Source organism: Amphiura filiformis, chromosome 19, assembly GCF_039555335.1.
Source record: "Amphiura filiformis chromosome 19, Afil_fr2py, whole genome shotgun sequence".
Classification (NCBI taxonomy): domain Eukaryota; kingdom Metazoa; phylum Echinodermata; class Ophiuroidea; order Amphilepidida; family Amphiuridae; genus Amphiura; species Amphiura filiformis.
This window is the reverse complement of record NC_092646.1, coordinates 21,693,212-21,718,659: the sequence shown is the minus strand read 5'-3', so window position 1 is coordinate 21,718,659 and position 25,448 is coordinate 21,693,212. Positions and strand designations below refer to the sequence as shown.

Here is a 25,448-nt window from a genome sequence, read left to right as displayed (position 1 = left end):
GACTGTTTGATATTTATTACTAGCAAATAGAGACACATGTAGAACCGAAAAAATCTACCATTTTGTTGAAGGAGCAAAGTTCAACAAACCATAACCCCGCTTTTGGATATCGTTTGAAGTCAAATGATCTACCATTTTAAAGATTATGATATATATTGTCTAAACACGAAATAAGACCAAATTGACCGGGCCGACTTTACGGCTGATTCGTAGTATACGGCCATAATTATGCTTGCTTTGTCTCATACCTGGTTTGTTACTGATGCACACTTAGGTATCAACCAAAATAAACCAGACTGAATTGAACGAAATGCGGATATTATATGCATATTCTTGGACCACGATACATAAATGTTGGCCACGCCGTCACGGTGAAGAATTATCCTCATTGTGAGTTTATGTTTAAAACCGATAGAAAATAATAAATGGGGGATCAAATCGAAGTGGAACAGTAAATTGTGAAACTCGCTGGTCTTATGTAACCATACGGAATTTTTTTGTCTATGCAGGACTATTATGTATAACAAAATTAATGTCAAACGGCGATTCTTTCAGACATTCATTTCTATTTATTTGAAAAATGGGTCAATTTCCCCCAAAGTCTTACCATTTATAAAAGTTCGCAATCTACTGACCCATGGCATTTCTCGCATATAGTTGGTGTAAGTCATACCCATGTCCAGTTTTCAACAGGGACTAACTTGAAAAAGGTAGCTATGCGGTACCTTAAAATTACTGTAAATATGGAGATTACGACTGTTATTTTGACATTAAAATAGGTAAAACTGACATTTTACTGTTCGTTTAATACTATGTGTCTTTTAAGGTAGCATACTTGGGCCACTATTATTCATCATTTTTATTAATAGCATGTGTAAAGTAATTGATTGAGCATGGTTATATTTCAATGTATGCTGATGATACCACACTGTCTGTTAGTGGGGATGATGCTCGTGATATTGCAAGTAACTAGGCAATGCCCATATACCTATAACATACACTGTTTGTAGAGGTCACGCGTCAATGGTGAGAGCACTGTGTATTGTGTATAGGAAAACGGACAGTAACTGCAGTATGTAACTCTCATACATTACATTAACACTGTCAAACTACTTATTCCCAGCAGACAAAGCGTTAGATCTATAGAAGTTCTTAATTTATCAATAGAAATGTAACCTTTCAAAAAGATCCTCCTATCAAAAGCTCAAGCTCCTAAAAACTTAATAAATATAACTGAAGAAGTTATTTTGTAATAAGCCTAGTTAACATCACTGTGTGAAAAATAACCGGCCAATATTTTAACTATTCTCCAAACTTCTAGCAAATATATTTCTCTAACATGACCTAAAATTACAGCTAGGTTAGATGTTCAGAAGGGGTTAGCACTTTCAGTAGAATATGAGTGAGGGCAAAGCATAGCTAGCTCATAGCTAGCCAACTCCCGTGTTAATTGAATGGAGATTTGACCGAAAATATTGAGCTATATTGGTAACGGACCGCTCCGTTCTGAAGGATGCCACAAAAAACGGTACAAGCTACATTTAAACTATTCTAAATAGGTTCTAGAAAATATAGTTTTGTAACATGTCCTAAATTTTTAGCTAATTTAGATGTTTGGAGAGGGTCGCACTTTTGTGTTTTAGGAAGGATATGTAAGCGACAGATAACACCAAAAATATGAAGAAATTATTTCCAAACCGTGTTAAGTCAACAATCATTATGTTGCTCATTTTGAAGAATGCTGGTTAACAAAAAGCAGGTCATTGTCTCATTTCGTGAACAAAGGTACACATACCATTGTTTCCTTTCGTTTCCTTTATAATCGGTTACCCAACTGAAGCTATAATACCAGCTTTATTGCGATGTCGCACATGTAACAAACAGACACTTGTGCACAACCAGAGAAGATCTGATTTAATCAGTTGAGCTGCTTCAATGAGTGTTATCTTGGTTTAATAGCTTTTAATGGGGTTTAAGTCCTGCAAAGGTCGAGATGAATTCTACTGTAGACATGACTGCATCATGAAGAGTTGAGATAATTAATTTGTCGCAGAAAATTACTGAATCACAATGGTTTAAATATTATGCCGTGTTTGGTTTTACAAACACTATGTTGTGATGGACATCATCCGGTGACAAAATTCATGTTGATTGGTAATATGTGAGATGGTGAAAAATTTATTCATTGCATCCTTAAATAAATTCATCAGGTCTGTTGATTATCCACAACATAAAGAATTTCATCTGAGCAAGACCAGTCAAAACATGCGTTTTTCTGGACGTTTCATAAACCATCGGTTGACATCGTCAGTGTTGCTGTTTTGAAGTGCTGTGTGATATTGAACCGGGAATTCTAGAAGTTGGAGCAGCATCAACCCCTGTGTCAAAGTTCTTATGCAATACTAGTTTGTACAGATGCGAAAGTTCATAGGCCCCCTCAGGGGTTGATGCTGGTCAAAAGTTGCCGGTCAAAAACATCAAAGTGCTCCGATTTTGCCAAGAGGTGTCAAAATGTTCGTTTAATATGAAATCAACTTATTGAAGTTATTCCTTGTTATGCATAGAGATGTCTTGACCTTGCTTTTGTTATGCATTATGTTTTGTTTCCTGGAGAGATTTGATCATGTCTCACCTCCCTTTTCAACCAAATCGACAGTAATAACTCGTGTAGTGAGGGATCAACATTTAAACCAAAAATTGCCTCAGGCAAAACTCACTTCCCGGGAACCAAATACCACACACGGTAATTTTTATGTAACTCATTGACCCATTTGTGTTATACTGCTTCTAGCTATAATGACATCCTTGCAACTCATGAACAGATACAAACCTCAGGAGGGAATTTTCAATATTTGATAAATTCTCTCCAGGAAGTGAAACGTAATGTGGGGTTTCCACAGGTAAACGACATGACATGCGAATTCTAACAGTGTTGTGCAATTAACTGGGGGGGTTCAAGCCAAGTGAATAAGACTGGATATAAAAAATACTGCTCTGTGTCTATCACTTTCAAGAAGATGTGTTTATTTTGGAAAAATAATTCAAAGAAATCTTTGTAATAACTCACAAAATACCAGAAAAACAATGCCACACATTTTCACTATTTTTACACTTTTTTTTGTAAACGTACCACCTGGACATAACCAGACCCAGTTAACAAGTGTGGCACAACCCCTGAAATTTACTTCTTGCGTTGGAATTTCATTGGGTATAAATATTCTATGAACGACAGTAAAAAGTGCTTCTGTTTTGCTCACAAATACCGATTATCGAGCAATTGTCTGTGAACGTCTAGTAAATATGTTTGAACATAACTATGAAATGGAGGAGTTTTATTAAAGAGAAAGTGACTATTGAGCGTTGTTTTCAGCACTTTCTATGCCCGAATTGAACAAGGTCTAGATAACGCATGGCGATAGTAAAAAGTGCTTCTGTTTCGCTTAAAAATACCGATCGTGATTCAATTTACTCTGAATGTCTAGAAAATATGACTCAACCTAAATCTGAAGTATAATTAATGAGAAAGTGACTTTGGAGCGTTTCTATGCCCGAATTGAACATGTTTAGAAACAGTGGTGAAATCAACGCTCAAAATTCACTTTTTTCTCTCTCACAATTTTCATATGCCAGTTTGCTCAAGCATCATCATAAAATAATAAATCATGCTCTTATATAATTTTCATAATAAAACGGTTTACTGACCCCAAACTTTTTTTGTTTTGGCCCATATTTGGCATAATTCGATTTTGGTGATTTTAGTTTTTTACTTACATTGACAAAAACTTTTTGTGATACAAAAATATTCTTACCTTTTTATGGACAATAATAAATTGATTTAAATCACACTTTTGCTAATGTTGATGCCTATACTTTGATCAGCTCGTAATCGGCGGGAATTGTTAGGCTTTTACCACTAAGCCGAAAAGTAGATCCACATTATACTTGACCTGTCTGGCCTACATTTTGCGTGTTAAAAGAAGCATATAAAAGTATAGGAGTGTGATGCTTCTTGCAAAATGTCACAAGACAATTCTCGAAATAAAATATATTGATATTAATCCGCGATGTCACAACGCCGGCCGATTAAGAGCTGATCAAACTATAGTTCACTGATCTTGGCTACCCTCTTGAAATGTGGTAAATAAAAATCAAAAAATAAATGGCATACTGTAGGCCCTTCTCTATTCTTCACATTATTTTATTGAAATTTACAAGTTAAGAGCAGTATTATAGACTTGGTATCGAAGTACACATACAAAACTTTGTCAGGTTTCAAGTCACACTTTGAAAAAAAAAACAGATGTGGAAATGAGAGTATAAACTGACCAGTAGCAATTTTGTAGTCCTACTTATGAATGGCGTATTGGATGGCCTAGGGGAAAGTTTGCCCATATATTTGCAAGACCATCCATGCCTTCAAGGTGAAATAAGCCTACTCATGTTAATATCTGGCCATTGTCTGGCCTGCTGTTTTCTTGGGGCCCACTTCACTAAACTTTTAACCCTTCATAACTCAAGTAACCGTTCGTAATACACTTTTTGTTAATAGATGTATAACTTTACAAAGGATCCCTGTAGTAAATCAGTGAAATGGAACTAATGATACGTTGTAAGTTACGACTGATTTTGAGACTACGAAGCTTCGTAAAGTTGAGTGAAATGGACCCCTGGAAAAATGACGATTTTCAATGTGGGGCTTTAACCATCAACAATTGATTTAAATGTTTTACTACACCCGGGTCCATTTCACTAAACTTTACAAAGCTTTGTAAGTCTCAAAATCGTTTGTAACTTATGACAAGTCGTAAGTTCCATTTTACTAAACTCACTTACGAACGGTAAAGTATATAGGGATTTACTACAGGGACCCTTCGTAAAGTTTCGTCTATTAAAAGGGTATTACGAATGGTTAAAAGTTTAGTGAAGTGGGCCCCAGGAAAACAGCAGACCAAACCATGACCAGATATTAACATGAGTAGGCTTTTGGGTATTCGTAAAGATACCATGGGCCCGTAAAGGAAGAAAAGAGACCTTAGTGAGTATGTATAAAAAGAGCTTAATAAGCAAAGGAAAAAAGGCACCTCTGAACAAGGAGGGTCCGCAAAAAAGCAAAGAACAGATACCTTACTTAGGCCTAATGGACAAGAAAAGAGACCTTAGTTGGCCTGTATAGTAAAGCAAAGAAAGGATGCCTTAATTACAAAGTAATTTTACTTTTTTACGGGCCCCTGAGGTCCATTTTCTTTGATTTACACAGCCCTGTAGTAAAGTATGTTTTCTCTACTTTTACGGGCCCCCTAGGACCCCGGGCACGGGGGTAACGCACCCCATTACCCCCCCCCCCCTTGTCGGCGGTCCTGAATAAACGAAACTAGATTAAATAATGTATGTTACATCAAAAATTCTATGTCGAATACTCAGAATCTGTAGCCGCTTTAAATGTTCACTTGGTGGGGATTTTAAACTGCACTCATCAACCACATGTGTTTTTTCCATTAGTAACAAGCCATGAATTAACCTGTGTTGTGACTTGTATAAATTTTGGGGGCATGGTGGACCAGCTGAAAAGGCTCTACCTCGATCCCTGGTGGCGCTATCGTGTTGTGCACTTGAGCAAGGCGCTTTACCTCACTTGCTCTCTCTACCCAGGAGTGAAATGGGGAGCTGTTAGGAATATTGTCCATTGAGCATCATTCTCTGATAATGTAATATTGACCGTTTGCACAATCATATTAAAATAAGGTTCTACCCTCAAAATGTGTGTTGTGTAAGTGTACGCCTTTCAAACACAAGCTTTGATTATCGCGTACCTTATGCTTTGCAATAGCCTGCCGAGCTCTTCCGCCATGTTGCTAGAAAAATGTGGAATAAAAAATACACTTTTTGTACATGCAAGGAGTATTGTTTTGGTAGCAAGATCGTGGATCTGTTGTTTCTGTTCTAGGCATTTAATCCCATAACTTAATCTGTCCATCCCATCCACACGTAATAACTTTAGACGTTTCATGTGGATGCCACACACAGCCAATGCATACGCCATCGTGTGCCTTGAGTTTGGAGTATAACTTGGTCGTTTTCCAGTCCCATATGTTTAGTTTACCATCTGCATCACCAGACACCACATAACTGTAATCAATATAAAGAGATGCGTTAATAATTGAGTGGCTGTAAGTGTCACACTTTATTGTGTTTTTCAAAGTGGTTTTTCCAATGGTTGCGGAGACTCTGCGGTTTACTCACACTTAGACAGCACTAATCATTCATTTGACAACAAGGACGTCAAGATATTAGATCGCGAAAGCAGATGGTTTGAGAGAGGAGTCAAGGAAGCGATTTATGTTAAACGGGAGGAGCCTTCACTTAATAAGGGAGGCGGGATACGACACAACTTGGCAGGGGCCTATTGTTCAGCGATAACGAAGATCCCTCAGAGGTTTGGCTCATCTTCGACCTGTGACGTAACATCCTCTTCACAGGTCAACAAACTTTTGCCGCTTTAACATCAGTTGGCCTGATGATGCATCCGAGATAGGATGTGAAATATTGCCACTCACTAAAACGTAAGTCCAGTAGATCAGATTATAATAATTTCATAGTTATGTAATATATTTAATTTCATTTTTCATTGAATTGTAAATTTGATTCTAATTCTCAGTTGTTCAATTTCCATTCAATTTTTACTGCTGAAAATTATCTTCATTCAATCAATTTCAATTCAATTCGGATGCATTGGGCTATTCCAGTTGAAATCCATACACCCCTTATGGAAATCATGACCTTAATCTTCCACACAGGGAGTGTGAATTTCAAATGGTGTTACCTGAATGGGTGACTCCATTTGAAATCTACACTCCCAGTGTAAGAGATTAAGGTCATGTCTTCCATACGGGTGTATGGATATCAACTGGAATAGTCCACTGAAATAACACTATTACCAACCTCATATCTGGGGAGAAGTCCATCTGACATGCATAACCAGCAACCATGTGTCCTTTGAAGATTTTCTTCTTATTCAGTCTAAACCTATTCATAGCACCATAGATAAGAATCTGATTGTCCATAGATTGACAACCAAGCCATTTACCTAGAGAGGAAACAAAGTGAATACAAATTGCAATTTAGGTATGAATTCTTGAAGATTTTCTTCTTATTTAGTCTAAACCTATATTCATAGCACCGTAGATAAGAATTTGATTGTCCATAGATTGACAACCAAGCCATTTACCTACAGAAAACAAAGTGAATACTATTTGCAATTTAGGTATGAATTCTTGAAGATTTTCTTCTTATTCAGTCTAAACCTATTCATAGCACCATAGATAAGAATTTGGTTGTCCATAGATTGACAACCAAGCCATTTACCTAGAGAGGAAACAAAGTGAATACAATTTGCAATTTAGGTATGAATTCTTGAAGATTTTCTTCTTATTCAGTCGAAACCTATTCATAGCACCGTAGATAAGGATCTGATTGTCCATAGATTGACAACCAAGCCATTTACCTACAGAAAACAAAGTGAATACAATTTGCAATTTAGGTATGAATTCTTGAAGATTTTCTTCTTATTCAGTCTAAACCTATTCATAGCACCATAGATAAGAATCTGATTGTCCATAAATTAACAACCAAGCCATTTACCTAGAGAGGAAACAAAGTGAATACAATTTGCAATTTAGGTATGAATTCTTGAAGATTTTCTTCTTATTCAGTCTAAACCTATTCATAGCACCATAGATAAGAATCTGATTGTCCATAAATTAACAACCAAGCCATTTACCTAGAGAGGAGACAACTGAATACAATTTGCAATTTAGGTATGAATTCTTGAAGATTTTCTTCTTATTCAGTCTAAACCTATTCATAGCACCGTAGATAAGAATCTGATTGTCCATAGATTGACAACCAAGCCATTTACCTACAGAAAACAAGTGAATACTATTTGCAATTTAGGTATGAATTCTTGAAGATGTTCTTCTTATTCAGTCTAAACCTATTCATAGCACCATAGATAAGAATCTGATTGTCCATAGATTGACAACCAAGCCATTTACCTAGAGAGGAAACAAAGTGAATACAATTTGCAATTTAGGTATGAATTCTTGAAGATTTTCTTCTTATTCAGTCTAAACCTATTCATAGCACCGTAGATAAGAATCTGATTGTCCATAAATTAACAACCAAGTCATTTACCTAGAGAGGAGACAACTGAATACAATTTGCAATTTAGGTATGAATTCTTGAAGATTTTCTTCTTATTTAGTCTAAACCTATTCATAGCACCGTAGATAAGAATCTGGTTGTCCATAGATTGACAACCAAGCCATTTACCTAGAGAGGAAACAAAGTGAATACAAATTGCAATTTAGGTATGAATTCTTGAAGATTTTCTACTTATTCAGTCTAAACCTATTCATAGCACCGTAGATAAGGATCTGATTGTCCATAAATTAACAACCAAACCATTTACCTAGAGAGGAGACAACTGAATACAATTTGCAATTTAGGTATGAATTCTTGAAGATGTTCTTCTTATTCAGTCTAAACCTATTCATAGTAATCGTGAGATAAGGATCTGATTGTCCATAAATTAACAACCAAGCCATTTACCTAGAGAGGAGACAACTGAATACAATTTGCAATTTAGGTATGAATTCTTGAAGATGTTCTTCTTATTCAGTCTAAACCTATTCATAGCACCGTGAGATAAGGATCTGATTGTCCATAAATTAACAACCAAGCCATTTACCTAGAGAGGAGACAACTGAATACAATTTGCAATTTAGGTATGAATTCTTGAAGATGTTCTTCTTATTCAGTCTAAACCTATTCATAGCACCGTAGATAAGGATCTGATTGTCCATAAATTAACAACCAAGCCATTTACCTAGAGAGGAGACAACTGAATACAATTTGCAAGTTAGGTGAGAATTCTTGAAGATGTTCTTCTTATTCAGTCTAAACCTATTCATAGCACCGTGAGATAAGGATCTGATTGTCCATAAATTAACAACCAAGCCATTTACCTAGAGAGGAGACAACTGAATACAATTTGCAAGTTAGGTGAGAATTCTTGAAGATGTTCTTCTTATTCAGTCTAAACCTATTCATAGCACCGTAGATAAGGATCTGATTGTCCATAGATTGACAACCAAGCCATTTACCTGCAGGACACAGAGTAAATATAATTTGCAATTTAGGTATGAATTCCTGAAGATTTTCTTCTTATTTAGTATAAACCTATTCATAGCACCGTAGATAAGAAGAACTTGTTCATAGCACCGTAGATGAGAATCTGGTTGTTCATAGATTGACAACCAAGCCATTTACCTAGAGAAAACAAAGTGAATACAATTAGCAATTTAGGTATGAATTCTTAAAGATTTTCTTCTTATTCGATCTGAACCTATATAATCATAGCGCACAACTCTATAGTCCGAAGGTTCCCTGGTCCGAAGGCTAGGTTCGCTAGTCCAAACACACAATTTTTCATTCGCTAGTCCGAATTCTGAAAAAGGTTTGCTAGTCCAAATATCGGGTTCTCTAGTCCGAGGGTTCGCAAGTCCGAATAATAAATAAGGTTCTCTAGCCCGAATATAGAATATAAAGGCTTGCTAACCCTAACCCTTATTCTATACTCAGACAAGAGAAACTTCGGATTAGCAAACCTAACTTAGTTTTCGAACTAGCGACCCTTCGGACTAGAGAGAAATATGTTCATAGCACCGTAGATAAGAATCTGATTGTCCATAGATTGACAACCAAGCCATTTACCTACAGGAAACAAAGTATTAGTTCACAATTTAGGTAAGAATTCTTGAAGATCTTCTTCTTATTCAGTCTAAACCTATTCATAGCACCGTAGATAAGGATCTGATTGTCCATAGATTGACAACCGAGCCATTAACCTACAGGAAACAAAGTATTACAGTTCACAATAATTAGGTATCAATTCTTTAACACAAATCTATACAAAGAAGTTTCATATGCTCGAATCATAGCCATGTGACTTGTAATATGAGCTGATATATAAGTGTTGCCTGCCTTGGTAGACACAGGTTGTATCCATAAAAAATCCTTAATATCCAATAATCTTTACATATTTGACTCCAGCTGATGACCTCAAAATGACCTTACAAAACGTGTGCACATAAATGCTGATTACTTCCACCGAGTTGGAATGAAAATCCAACAATCTTGGAACTAATCTGACCACAGATGACTTTGAAAAGACCTTGAGAATGTGTTGTGAACAATGTTGATTGCTTCTTCCTGGTTTCAATATCCCTTTATATGCTACAATGCATATATTTAAGGCTTGCAATTTTTCCAGATTTGACATGACATTAAACCTGCATGGTATATAAACACATTTATGATTTTCCCCAAGGCCAAAATTTGAATTATGATTAATGTAATTGAGCCTTGGTCAAGAAAATAACTGACTGTCCTTTATTTTGACTGATTAACCATAAACCAAAGAATCCAGGAAGCTTAAATATAAATATTCATTGCAAAAGGGTTAATCTCTACCTCCCTATTGCACCGAAATCAGAAGTGAAAGTCCTGTGTAAGAGTATACTATTCTCCAAGTAGTTTCTCTTTTGATTTTGTCATTACATGGGCTATTCCAGTTGAAATCCATACACACCCTGTATAAGATACAACCTTAATCTCCCACACAGGGAGTGTAGATTTCAAATGGAGTCACCCATTCAGGTAACCCCATTTGAAATTCACTCTCCCTGTGTGGGAGATTAAAGCTATGTCTTCCACAGGGGTGTATGGATTTCAAATGGAATATTCCACTGCAGAGAGCATAATGAAAAAAAAAATAGAGAAGAGGTCAAAGAGACCTAATGTCAGTACACTCAGCATGTTTAGTACATGAGGCATATGGTTTACTGGTTCTACTCCACACATTAAAAAATCAATTTCAATTAGCAATCAGTGATTGAAATTTTCAAACATTTTATTTTTTATTTACTTATTTGGTTACAACTTTCTGTGTGCACAGTATGCATCTGTGTTCCACTATGGCGTCAATACTACTACAGTATTTCTGTGCTTTTTTCGTGTACCAGGCCATACGTCTTGCTTTTATTCAACCAACAAATGGACATCCAACAGAGCAGGCACAATCATGTTATCCACAAGGAAGTATCGCTTGTAAAATGTGGAATCACACCAATATGGATTGCAAGAACAGAAACCTAGTCTGTATCCCACCATTACACACCGTGGATTCAATACAATCACTTGATCTAAGTTGGAATAAACTCAGTGATATCTCTGATTATACATTTAATCACTTTCACAAGTTGCAACATATGGATGTCTCTGTCAACAATATATTATTCTTGCTTGATGGTGCATTTACTGGACTCCATGAACTATTAACTTTGGTGTTGCATTACAACCACATATCCTACATACAAGCTCACGTTTTTAGCAGCCTGCACAAACTGCAACATTTAGACCTTTCCGGGAACTATATATCCGCCTTACATGATGACAAAATATTTGGTACACTAAACAAACTTACTGATCTGTACTTATATGGAAACTTCCTTGGGACTCTACCAGGTTCCCCATTTCAAGATCTCATTTCCTTGCAGACACTTGTACTCAGTTGGCAAAACCTATCGAGTCTCAGTACTTCATCATTGGAAGGATTAGAAAACTTGCAAACTCTGCAGATGTCATTTGATGACGGGTCTGATAACATCACTGGCACCACTCTAGCTCTACTTACTTCTTTACGTGAACTGAACATTGACAGTGATATCCTTGACTGTGACAGCATTGAGAAACTGTTCACAGGATTACACAACCTGCAGTCCCTAGCCATCAAAGTTGGTGGCTCGTGTCTTCAAATCAAGTTTTGCTCATCGTATGAAAAAAATCCACGTCACCTTAATGCAAGTCATAAATGTAGCAGAGTGATTCCATTGACTTATCTTTCATTTGAACAGGCGTATCTAAGTACTCACAGTCTTCCAGCTTTTGATGTACTCAATAGTCTCACTAGTCTCAAACTTTTTCTTTACGACAACATATCGGTAGCCATACAAGCTGTGAACTCTCTTAACTCACCTCTTCAAAATTTGACCCTATCCATGTTAAACTTGAACAAAGTCTTCATTGATTCAACAACATTTGCATCTTGGGGACATTGGAAATCATCATTGAAGGTATTAACAGTAGAAGCCTTTGAATTTGACTATAAAGGTACACCATTTGAATGGTTTACTGATTTACAAGTCTTGAAAATAAATCCTTTAAATGTTGTACATCACACACTGTCTGGGAATGCCGTCAGAGGTTTACAAAGTCTAAACATCTCAAGATTGGCTGCTATCACAAATAATGATATGTCTTCAACTGATGCTCTGAATACATTGAGTAATTACGCCTCTTCAACCACATTAGATTTGTCATACAATCAAATGAGCAGTGATTTTGATTCTTTCTGGAAGCAGCTGTGTAACATTTCATCACTTCAAAAGATAGACTTGTCTGAAAATGAGTTTGACAGTACCTATCAAAATTGGTCATGCTCTCCACCAAATTTGAAAGTACTGGTCATCAGATACCAAAGAATAGAAATGACTTTTGATGCAAATATATGTCAGTTTGCAACTCAGTTGGAATACCTTGATGTTAGTGCATCAAAAGTGAACTTTGGAAATAATATTACCTGTTCTCATCTTGTAACTCTTGTTTTTTCCCAGTGCTATTTATATGATAAGGGTAAATATGCTAATATGCCCATTTTACAAGACCTAATCTTAAATGCACTTAAATTTCCATTTGCTCCTGACATTCCAAGTATTCTGAATGTATTCAAAGCACCCAAGTTACAACATCTTTATTTGAGCAATAATCAAATTACAGTAATTGATATCAATGTATTCAAGTTATTTCCTGATCTAACATATCTGGATTTAAGCAACAATAAGTTGACATTAATAAGCAACCTGCAGAACTTAATCAATATTAGAACACTGATTCTTAATGGCAATTCAATTAGAAATGTCCCCAAAGCAATGCTATCACATGACTATCCTTACATGAGCACACTGGATTTAAGTAGCAACCCATTTTATTGTGACTGCCAAGTGGAGGCATTAAGGAACTGGATACTCACAGATAACACTGTTTACCTTCAAAATAACTTATATAACGGTTATCAATGCTTTTCACCTGATTCAGAAAAAGATTTCAGCATCACACAAATCAATTTAGATTGTGAATTGCACCTGTGGAAATACATTTCAATTGGCATTGCTTGTGCTATAGTTTTAATGATTTCAACCGTTATGGTAGTGCGTTATTGGTGGCACATTAAGTACAAACTTTTCCTGCTGTTAAACAGAAGAAGAAACCAACGACACATGCTTGTCAATGACGATGAAGAACATATTGACGATGATGAGGATGGCATCCCTCGATATGATGCCTACGTCCCATACCATATAGATGATGAAGACTGGGTAGATGGAGAACTTTTAGCCAATATCGAGGAAGGTGAGGAACCTTTCAGACTTTGTCTAAGGCGTCGTGACATACGTGCTGGGAGACTACTTTTCAGTGAAGTATCCCTCCACATGCAAAGAAGCCGGAAAATTCTTGTGATTCTCTCGCCACGATTTGTTGAGGACAACATGTGTTACTTTGAATTAAACATGGGACATCATAGAGTCATAGAAGAGAATCGTAATGCGATGATTTTTATCATTCTGGAGGAGATTCCAGATAACAAAATGACTCTGTTGTTAAGACAATTATTCTGTAGAGTGCAGTGCATAAAATGGCCAGGTGATGGGTATGGACAGTATTTGTTTTGGAGACGCCTTCGAGAGGAACTTAAGAGGCCTGTTCCACTAGATCGGCGGTTTGCTGTTTAGGACAGTTTTGTGAAAACCACTTTTTTTTGTATATATTATAATATTAATAACCATGATGCAGGGTCTTGCTATTGATTTTTTAATAAAAGTTAATAATAATGTTCTACAGAAGCTTAAAAGGGCATTTCGTGATCCACAACCTCATCCCCCCACTTTTTCAAAAAAAGTTGAGATTTTTTGTACCACTGGAAAACTCTGGCTACATAATGTTTATGTACCAAAAATTTCTTGCAGATTAATTTGTTTAACAAATATATCGTCAAATTTGAATTTCACTCTGGTATACCAGAACGAAATTACAACAGTGGCCTATGGAGCAGTGTAATACACATAATCATGCATAACTCGCAAACACAAAATCGGAATCAACTGAACTTTTGGAAATAAGCTTCTTTTCGTGGATATCTGCTAAAAATGTCATAAAAAGAGGATGCTAAGATCACAAAATCCTCCTTTAATTACAAAATATTATTCTCTTTTGCCAATTTTTTTTACTTTCACCTAACTGGAATACAAGTTAAAATTACATATAAAAAAATCAGTTTTTAGAAAACAGCAAAAATCTTGCATTTGTTTTTGTACAGTAGCATGATCATATCAGTATATTTGTTTTTTTATATTTCCTATTGTTTTGGAAACTCTTTAACTGCTCATATCTTTTGAACTCATTGTCCAAATTCAATGGGGTTTTCTGCAAAATGGAAAAAGTCTAACTTTGGACTGATTTTGCTTGATCACACCACAAATAAGAGTAATATTTTAAACTACATGTATATTCAAGACGCTAAATGTTTACACAATGTGCTGAGTCTTTAAATTTTGTGATTTATATTATTAAACAAGATGATCTGCAGATCACAAGTGTCATCTGTTTTTGTGTTTTTTATTTGGGCTGTTATATGCGACATGATCTGGTCCATGGGGCCAAAGGAGGTATTTTTTGGAAATTGAGTTACTAGCATCATTACCTTCATTAAAGTCAAACATACTTGCTTCTAAAGTTATGAAATTGTGTGATGTCTATTTTTCTTATGTATTTTATTGTTTTTTCACTCCATATTTTTGCCTTTATCTCTATTTCAAATTTTCCGCCTTTGGCCCCATGGACCAGATCGTGTCACATATGTGCCCTATTATTTTACAATGTTTGACTTATGTGTCATAAAGTAGGGTTTATTTTGTGTTTCAGCTGTAAATTACAAGGATCACACATCATCATTTTAGATTGAAACACTCAAATGTACCAACTAAGCCCTGTCACAGCATAAGTATACATTTCTGAAAGGAAAAAGTCCAATCATTCCAAAATTGGTATCTAAATTTCAGTAGGGCAAACTTTTAAAGCAGGTGCAAATTTAATATGTGTGAAAAGTTGTCAAAAAGTAGCAAGTCTTCAAAACCATGTCACATAAAAACCATAGCTCACCTATCCAAAAAATAACCTTATTGGTGTAAAGTAGAGGCAATAGCCCACCTAAAAATGTATACTTTAATAGGGCTGCCCCTAGTTGACATGCTGTTATGATACACAGAATGACACAAAATTTCAAATAAAATTTTTTGGACAATACGAGAATACTGCTTGGACTGTTTAAATTAGGACTTGCCCCAACTGATATTTAGGTGCCATATTTGGAAAGATTTGACTTTTCCTGTCAAAAATGTGTAAGTTTGATATCCCACTCCCAATCTCAACTCACCATTAAGACTTAGTGTAGTACTGGGCATTGAATGCATGCTTGGATCAGCGATATACTTGAAGTCCACAGGAATATCCCACTCCCAAACTCGCAGACTCTTATCATCTGACGTCGTGACAAATCTTCTATTGTTATCTACAAACTGTATTGTGTTGACCGCACCCAGATGCCTGTCATATTCTTGCACTATTTCGTTGGCCCTCATATCCCACTGTTGAACAGAAAACAAACAAAAATTAATGTGTAGGCTATTCCAGTTGAAATCCATTCACCCCCTGTGGAGGACATACCCTTAATCCTCCACACAAGGAGTGTGAATTTCAAATGGGGTTACTTGAATGGGTGGTTCCATTTGAAATCTACACACCCTGTAAGGTCATGTCTTCCATACGGTGTGCATGGATTTCAACTGGAAGAGCAGAATTTTCTCACAAGCCACAGTGGATTGGAATAGCTTACCTGACAGGATTCCCGCACCTTGAAGCCTTTAAACTTCAAGGACTTTTAAGGTCCAAAAGCATGATTTTCAAGGACTTACCACAACACAAAAAAGTTGCATATTAACTAAAGTGACAGCTCCTCTCCACTCCCCAAATTTTGTCAAAATTATACTTCAGGTAAAATTCCAATTTTCAAGGACTTTCAAGGACCTTGTGCAAATTTGCAGGACTTTCAAGGCCTTGAAAAGGTGTTTTCAAATTCAAGGACTTTCAAGGACCACGGGAACCCTGTTACCAACCCACATAAGATCCATTCAGGTCAAAAGCATTATCAAATCTGATATGAAAAGCCATGGCTACACTCCCCCGCTATCACCTTTTCATCCAAGAAGCTAATAAGACAGAAGCTTTGGCTATCATTCCAAAACCGCATTTGAGACGAAAGTTAAACAATGTGGGAAATTAATCATAAGAAATGTTTTTTGACACAAGTCTCCACATACATAAATGACAGCCAGTGAAATAAATTGAGCTGTGGTGTTGCCATTGCAGCTCATTTTGTTCAACAGCTAGTTGTTACTCAGAAAACATATTTTACCCTTCCCAGAATCCTTTGCAACATGATACATTCCCTCATTTCATCAAGTGACACTCCTGTTACATTTGCACAGGTTCCCTTTGATTTGATTTTGAGAATAGACTGGCTAAATATGGGTCAATAGTCAAAATATAAACTTATTTTGCAAGATCCGGATGTGCTCTGTTCATTGAGGTACATTTCGTCACTATCAACACATGTTGCACTAGATAGCAAGTCAGTACAGGAAATTAAAATGGGAGAAATGCATCATGGGAAGCGTACGATATCTTCTCTTGTTACTCACCTGTACAATTTTCTTGTCCGCCATTCCAGCCACAAATATGTGCTGCTTGTCTTCATCAGGCTGAAACTTGACACAATATGGAACCTTTCTATTTGTAAATCTACTGATGCATTCACCTGGATTGAAAAAAAAGTAGAAGAAGAAAAATAGATGTCAGATCTGGTTAGTTATTGTTGCACTCAATGTGGTACAGTGCTTTATAAAACTGAAAGCTATATGGAATTGAATACCTGAATACAAAACCCACCCAAGTCTATGGAAAGTGAGTTTGAAAAAACTGAAAAACAAGTGTGTATCATACATATAGTGGGTATACATACATGCTGGATTTGACATGCTTAATAGACGCATGTTGAGGGTGGATTTGGGTTCAACTTTTATACATTATGATAGGCCTATGTATAAGCAACAATTTCCCATGCTTAACTGAATTTGGCCAAAGTATGGACTTGGGTCGTTTTTGTATTCATGTATTCAATTGACATCACAATCATAACACATACTATGCCTAATAATACTCTAACCCTAACCCTACCAAAAGCTACAAAGGGCTACAGCACAAAGCAACTGCAACACAATTAAGTGTACCAGGTGATGCAATTGAGTCATCATGCGAACAAACACATGGGCACGAAAAAACATGGCTGACCAAGGTACACCTCCAAGGTGCACTATCCCCGGTCATGTGTCTAGCACCCGGGGGTTCTGTGGTTATAAATTGCACCCGAGAAAAAAACTTTATTCTTATCTTCTCAGGCATGAGAATGATCAATCATGAAAAAAACTGAAAAGTTTAAAAACGCCTGAAAAAGTGTGTGAAATGAGGTTAAAAATGCCAAAAACAGGCTGAAATTAAAAGAAAGTGCAGAAATTTGGACCACAAAAAAGCAGGAAATCCTGCAAAAGCAGGAAAATTCTCATGCCTGTCTTCTTTCTTCCTTGCATCCTCCTTTCCTTTCCTTCTGTATCTCTTTAGTTTAAGCTTACCTGTTTCTGTGTCCCATAGCTTGATATATCTATCATATGCGGCACTAAGAAATTTGTCGCCGTCATTGCTAAAAGATGCATCTCTTACGGCTTGTTTGTGACCGTTGAATGTCCTTATGAGTCGCCTCTGGTTGTAAACCTCCCATAACTGCAATACAAAATCCAACACATAAGTATGGTACATCTGTTTAGGGATGAAATCAAATCAAAGTTCCGTCTGGTTTCTATTGTTCTAAAAATGGAAACCGGAAGGAACCGGTCAAGTTTTGATTTCATCCCTTAGGGTGATAATAAAGATAGAGGTACATCATTTTTTGACAAGTTTTAGGGCGGTCTTTTTTCTTTAGACCACCCTCGCTAGGGACTAAATTATTAATTATTATTTTATAAGATGAAAACTCTCAAAATATAATTATATAGTGGAATAACTTTGTATGATAGACTGAAATATTTATGAGAATCCATTTAGATTTTTGCAATTTTGTCGACGAGAATCTTTGCGAGAATGGATTTCCGAAATTTCTGACCCTGATGTCATTGCATATTATACTTGACTTTGTCTCGTCCAATATTTTAAAACATAGATCAAACAAAAAATAAATTTGTGTATTGGGTTCAAACCATCAAAGTTTATATCATTTATTTTATATCAATGTCAGCAAAATCACAGTTTCACTCACCTTAATCTTTGAATCCATACCACACGATAATAACAAGTGACCTGACTTAGGGAATAACCTAATACCCGCAACACCTTTATTAGTATGTCTCATATTCATCATTATTATGTTCTCAGAATCTTCCTTCCTATATGTGATGCGATCAAGCAAAATCAGTCGGAACTCGGAAATACCATATTTTCAGTTTCTTATAGGATAGTAAGAAGTATTTACAAAGCTGCATTTTGCAGAAACCCCATTGAAATTGAACAACCAGTTCCAAAGATATGAGCAATTATAGAGTTTCCAAAACATGAGGAAACAAAAAAGGAAATATTTCCGTTGTTTGGCTATATCTCAAAATCAATACTTCTGAGTTCCGACTGATTTTGCTTGATCACATCACATATACTTTGTACAGAGTTAAAGAGTCCAATATAATCAACACTTGGAATCATCACTTGAACTGTGTTGGATATGCTCACTCCCCCAATATTTTTGACCAAATATCACACCAAAAGTTACATGTTTTACAAAAAAAAACACCCCATTTTGGACCAAAAATCATGGTTTGACCAAAACAAAAAGTCATGTTTTTGACCAAGAAAAGATTCTGAAAACATAATAATGATACAATTGTATGGGATTTTCACCCCATATAAAATGTATTGGTCTTGTTATGAGTTTTAAAATATTAAACTCGACTACGTCTCGTCCAATATTTTAAAACTCATAGCTCGAACAAAAAAAAAGAAGAAATTTGTGCGTTGGGTTCAAACCATCCAACTTTATATCATTAATAATGCCAGCAAAATGCAGCACTGTTCCACTCACCTTAATCTTAGAATCCATACCACACGATAACAACAGATGACCTGACTTAGGGAATAACCTAATGCCCGCAACACCTTTAGTATGACCCGTCCAACTGTGTATGTGTTTCTTAGGCAGGTAACATTTCTCTGGCGGTTCTTGTGACCGTAAGTCCACGTCGATATCTTGAGGTACGTGTAGGTAGGACCTGCCTTGGTAGTCATAGGCATCTTTGACTGGAAAACAAGTTAGCGTAAAAAATGTTGTTTTATAGGTTATGCAAAAGATATCTGATCATGACATGAAACAAAATGGTTTTAAATGATTGTAACTCGAAATTTGGGGTATTTTTAAAAGAATTAGCACACACACTAAAACCTTTTACACATATAATCAGTTATGAGTTACAGTAACATCTAATAGTGATATTATCATTAATGTTTATGTATATTTCAACATTTCTGAAACAGACTTCGGCAGTGTATCACTGTGTGTCCCGTCTTAAGTTTTGCGCCTTCAAGTCTATAAAACGTATAAAAAGTTAGGTTTAAGTCCTGAAGACCCTCTGTCAATGATGTCTAGAAAGGTTGTTTTCTTTGCCTCCGAATGATTATAGTCATCAGCGCCATTATTTGTGATTCCTTTTCTTCCAATAAAGGCACCAGCCGAAATGTCTGTATTCTATCAAAGTAATGAACATGAACAGAACTCTACACCCATGAGGAGATGATGTGTTTAGCGACACTCAAAAGGAGGAATGCGGTGGAAATACCCCCTTGGAATAGTGCATGATGGGAAGTAGGGAAAAAGGTCTATACCATATTTCCTCGAATGGGCGTTGCATTTTCCAAACGGGGGGGGGGGGGGCATTTATTAGAGGTCATTTTTAGAATGATAATTCCTGTTAAAATCATTAGGTAAGCTTAAAACTCATGCTGAAATGACAAACTATGAACTAGAAACACTGACTTCTGGTTCACCCCCGGGTTTCCGATCAGATTTTCGCAGATTATCAACCATTATGTGCAACTTGGTAAGCTTACTAAACAAGATAGCATGAAAATATTGATATTTTTGGAACATCTTGGTTGAAAAAAGTGGTGGGGACGTTTATTTGAGGGGGGGGGGGACTATTCAAGGAAATACAGTATTATTTGAGGGGGGGACTATTCAAGGAAATACAGTACTCACTGTGTAATGTAGTCTTCTCTTCAGCTGACTTTTCTTCAACCTTCTTTTTGTTTTTACTTCTCTTTGCCAAAATTTCATCAAGTTCTACTTGTTGTTCCTGGAAGAGTCAATAAACAAAAACGGAAGCAACAAAAATAAGTGTCGTAAAATGATTACAATTTTAAATTTTATAGTGTACAATTATTGAATATTTATGATATAATGGTAAGAATATATTCACGAGGTGAAATATGGACTGTTCCATTTGACAGTTGACTGGTTTAACAGTGACATTCATATGTTTTTATTTGGTGAAAATGTGCTTTTGTAAAACTTCTAATTCCCTGTTTGGATAATTGAATGATATAATCATCATATTAACCAATCAAGATAGAGTTTTTTGATCTCTCAGCAATTTTCAGTTTAATCCCCTACAGCCCTACTGGCTATTCTTACATACACTGTATCTTTGATTGGCTCGATACATATCAAAGCCCTCTTTGCAACCAATCAAATTAGTTCTTAGAGGATGATAATGCTGCCGGTAGTGCCCATGGGGTTAATACGGAACTAGCAGAATCTTTATCAAAATGAACTTTTGGTTCATACTTTTTAGCTTAATACATTACTATGTTACAGCTCCCTTTTTAGGCAAAATAAAGAAAATGATGCCCACATTCACAGGGAAAGGTACGAGTTCAATACGTACGATCCCAGAGCCCATTGTAATGAGGTTTATTTTTCCGCCATGTGCATGATTTTCCCTGGGATGGGGGAAATAGCGAGAACTTATGTTTTGACCTATTATTCATCATAGCTCAATAACCACAGTACATGTAAATATAAATGTGATCAGTGGTTTTTCCTATAAGATCAATGCACCCTAGGCCTGCAAAATAAACTGTATTATTCAAGCAAAATTACCCAAACTGGAAAATCATCTGCAGGCTCTGACTCACCTTAAGTTTTTAAAAAACCCTCCTAAAAAGTAAAGCTCACTGAAACTTTAATTTTTGTTTCATTTTGGTCCCCAAGATCTTACCTCTGATGGTTTGGACACTGTCTGTTCATCCACATATTTGCCCCATGGACCTTCATATCCATCAATGTCGCTTGGATCAAGTTTCCTCACCCGTTTCCTCTTGTCCTTTGGTCTGTCTTTTGTCTTCTCAAAGACTGTTTTGTCTGTTTTAATACAAATAAGATGAAAAAAGTTAGAAACCGATTACAATATATGTGACCCAATCTGATCCACTCTGGAGAAAGTTGGAAATTTAAAAATTAAGTTACTACCAATATTAACTTGTTCAGTACATGCAATTACTGATGTTGAATACATTTGTTTGTAAACATTATGAACCTTTTATATATCCATGTTCCCATGTTTTTTATTCTTTTCTCATTTTTTGCCTATATCTCAGTTTCATTATTGCCGACTTTAGCCTGATTGGATCAGATCTGGTTGTCACATATAACTAGGATCCACAACATGCTAATCTATCAGGGCACATTTCTTTAACCCCAATACAGTTGCACATTCACTGAATGACCTTTGAAAATTAGGGTACACAAACTCATATTCCGCAACTTGAGGTCAAATTTTGCTCTATGATTGTTTAATTGAGGTTATTGAACTAGGCCATTGTGGTCCATAGTGAATGCAGTTTTGTGACCAGACCTATAACAGCAAACAATTAAATATACCATAGCTAAAGAGAAAACAAAAGGGAAAGCTTAAAACAATGCTGGTCACTGAAGTTGTTACCCTCAAAAAAGAAAGAATAAACTAAACTAAACTAAGGAATGGACATATAGATGTTTGTCAAAATGGGCCAAAGGCCTGAATGCATATTAAATTGTGATAAGATGAAACTTGAAACCAATTTAAAATAACAAACCTTTATTGTCCCCAAGCAGCTCAACACTGGTGACCACTTTGGATGCTCCTGTGTCTGTGACACTGGGATCTACAGCAAAACCTGTGATAAATAGAAGAAATAAAATGTTTGATGAAACAAGTTAAAGTAATAAAACAAAACTATTAATTTTGTCTCTAAATCATTTTGAATGAAGTTGTCCTGTAATGTTAGGCTCTACAGCAAAGTCTGTGATACATGTACATATAAAGAAACAAAATGTGCATATTATGATGAAACAAGTTAAAATAGTAAAACAGTATTATTTGTCTTTTAGTTTAAAAACATTTCGAACAAAGTCAGTCAGATATAGGCATATGAAATATCATTCTTTTTTGCTTTCTTATAAAAAAAATAATGACAAGGGAATCACACTGCCAGCAGGCTATTCCAGTTGAAATCCATACACCCCCTGTGGAAGACATGACCTTAATCTCCCACACAGGGGGTATATAGATTTCAAATGGAGTCCTGACTTTCAGGTAGCCCCATTTGAAATCTATACTCCCTGTGTGACAGATTAAGGTCATGTCGTCCATCGGGGGTATGGAATAGCCCAATGTGATCATAATAACCAAACTATGGTTGTTTCCTCTATAGTTAATTGGTATTAAAATGTGTCTAATTTGTGATGATCCTTGACCTTGATGAAGGTAGGGTCAAGATCATCTTAATGGCTGCATCAATTGCCTATTAAAGGAGTATTTTGTGATCCTAGCATCCTCTTTTTATGTAATTTTTCAGTAGTTATCCACAAAAAATCTTATTCCCAAAATTTCAGTTGATTCTGATGTTGCATAAAAAATTACTAGTTATGCAAGATTATGTGCATTACACTGCTCCATAGGCACTGTGCTGTAATTGTTCTGGTTAACCAGAACAAAATATAAATTTGACAATATTTTTGCTAAATGAATTAATCTGCAAGAATGTTTTGTACATAAACATTATATAGCCAAAGGTTTCTATTGGTATAAAAATCTCAACTTTTTTTGTGAAAAGTGGGTGGATGAGGCTGTGGATCACGAAATGGGCTATTCCATTTAAAATCCACATTACCCCTGTGGAAGATTTAGCTAAGGTCTTCCACAAAGGAGTATATGAGTTTTGAATAGAATAGACAGTTGAGTAACTTCCATTTGAAATAATCACTCCAGTTGTGAAAGATATAGGTAAAGACATAATACAGGGGGAGTATGGGTATCTAAATGATTAACCCTGACCAATTACATTTGAAAAACATACTCCCTCTGTGGAAGATATTTCTAAAATCTTCCACAGGGGTAGTGTGGATTTCAACTGAAATAGCCCAATACCCCTTTAAGATCTTACCATAGCTGGTGAATGTCCGCCTCTGGTTCTCAAATTGGAAGGCATTGAAGTGGGCTGGTTCCACGTAACCTGCCAGCATATTTTTCTGAGCTGTTTGTTGTTGGGTTTTAAATGGATTCGATGGTCCAACCTGTCACAAGAAAAGGTAGGAAAAAAAATCATTATTTTGATAGAGATATTATCACCTTTAACTTACGGGATCAGATAGTAACGCTTGTACAGTATTTTTTGTGGGACATGAAAGCATGAGAGCACATCAGACACATCAAATTGCATTCTGAATATGAGGAATGTCCTTCTGATATAAAATCATTTTACTTTTTTTGAAATTTGCGATATAATACAAATTTTATGGCAAATTATTAAAAATTGATACTTTGATATTAACAGTCCTCAAAGTAAACTTTATAAATCTAATGATTAGTACTTAAAGTGATGTAGCAGGGAGGAAAAGTTGAACATCATTTGAAAAACCTTTCGTATTAAAGATACATGTGTTTCTTCAATACAAAAGGTCAAAATGTTCAAATGTACATATGTATATTTATAGAATGCAATTTAAGGTGTCTGATGTGCTCTCAGGTCCCACAAAAGTACTGTGCAAATGTTGCTATCTGATCCCTTTATCCAATGAACCTGACTTGTAGTTGTTGTGTCTATTTGAGTTATCAGGGGTTCGAATCTCAAGTCAAGTTATCTAGAGTTGGGGACTTGAGTGGAGCTGAGTCTTTGGGTTTGAAAGTTGAGCAGAGTTGAGTAATTTCACAGTCACAATTGAGTCAAGTCATAAGTCTCTCGAGACTCAAGCTAATATGCTACAAATCCACTCTATCTGAAATGCCACAAATGGCAATATTCCAACTGGGGGCACCATGAGTGTAATATTGATGACTCTGGTTGTCAGAAAAAAATCTAAAAATTCCACCATTTTGGTCCCCAGTTAGTTGGAAAAAAAAGGGCAAACAAGGGATGGGAGTGTGTGTTGTTTGCAATCTGTGTCGTATACTTCCAAAGACAGCAGTTTATTTCTCTTATTTGACTCAACTTACCTCAGGTGTAAATATTTCATCATATTGTGGATTGTAGCTGACTTGTTTTGTGGATGGATCTAGAGGTCTCAAACTACCCACTGATTCCTGTAGTATTAAAGGAAAAATAGTACATAAAATTGTTGTCAGTACAAGGCTTATATTATAAAGGCACCATTTAGGCCTGCATCAGTACCGTACATAATAAGTTCATCAGGATATTGTCAGTAAAACAGATATTTCAGAATTACCGTATTGGTCCGAGTATAGTCCCACCCGTTTTTTAGGTGAAACTTTTTCACAATTGGGGGTGGGATTATACTCAATTTCAAAAATTTTTTTCGGTTTTGGAGTGTCCCTGGACCTAGACCTAGATGCTAGGATCACTCCAAAACCTAAAAAAAAAACAACTTAAATTTTTTTTTTTTTTTTTTTACAATTTCTGTAATTTTTTGAAAAATAGGGGGTGGGACTATACTCGAACGTGGGACTATACTCGGACGAATACGGTATGTTATGCAAGTCCAAAATTTAGGTTGATGTTTCATGTAGGCCTATACATACACACACATCAATGAAAGTTTTGAGCTAAGATTGATAACTTTCTCAAAT

General features: G+C 35.9%; 1 protein-coding gene across 1 annotated transcript in view; it reads right to left on the bottom strand.

Annotated features, from left to right (window-relative positions):
* Positions 1–2,995: 2,995 nt before the first annotated feature.
* Positions 2,996–25,448, bottom strand: part of LOC140141045 (pre-mRNA-processing factor 17-like) — a 36,112-nt gene continuing 13,659 nt past the window's right edge. Inside the window, exons 2-12 of the mRNA XM_072162824.1 lie at positions 24,858–24,944; positions 23,809–23,938; positions 22,459–22,539; positions 21,603–21,745; positions 20,582–20,678; positions 19,412–19,626; positions 17,919–18,066; positions 16,932–17,047; positions 15,608–15,818; positions 6,940–7,084; positions 2,996–6,126 (exon numbers count right to left, since the gene is read on the bottom strand). Of these exons, the coding sequence (XP_072018925.1) occupies positions 5,949–6,126; positions 6,940–7,084; positions 15,608–15,818; positions 16,932–17,047; positions 17,919–18,066; positions 19,412–19,626; positions 20,582–20,678; positions 21,603–21,745; positions 22,459–22,539; positions 23,809–23,938; positions 24,858–24,944 (1,551 nt within the window). The 3' untranslated portion in view covers positions 2,996–5,948. The remainder of the gene's footprint in view (positions 6,127–6,939; positions 7,085–15,607; positions 15,819–16,931; positions 17,048–17,918; positions 18,067–19,411; positions 19,627–20,581; positions 20,679–21,602; positions 21,746–22,458; positions 22,540–23,808; positions 23,939–24,857; positions 24,945–25,448) is intronic.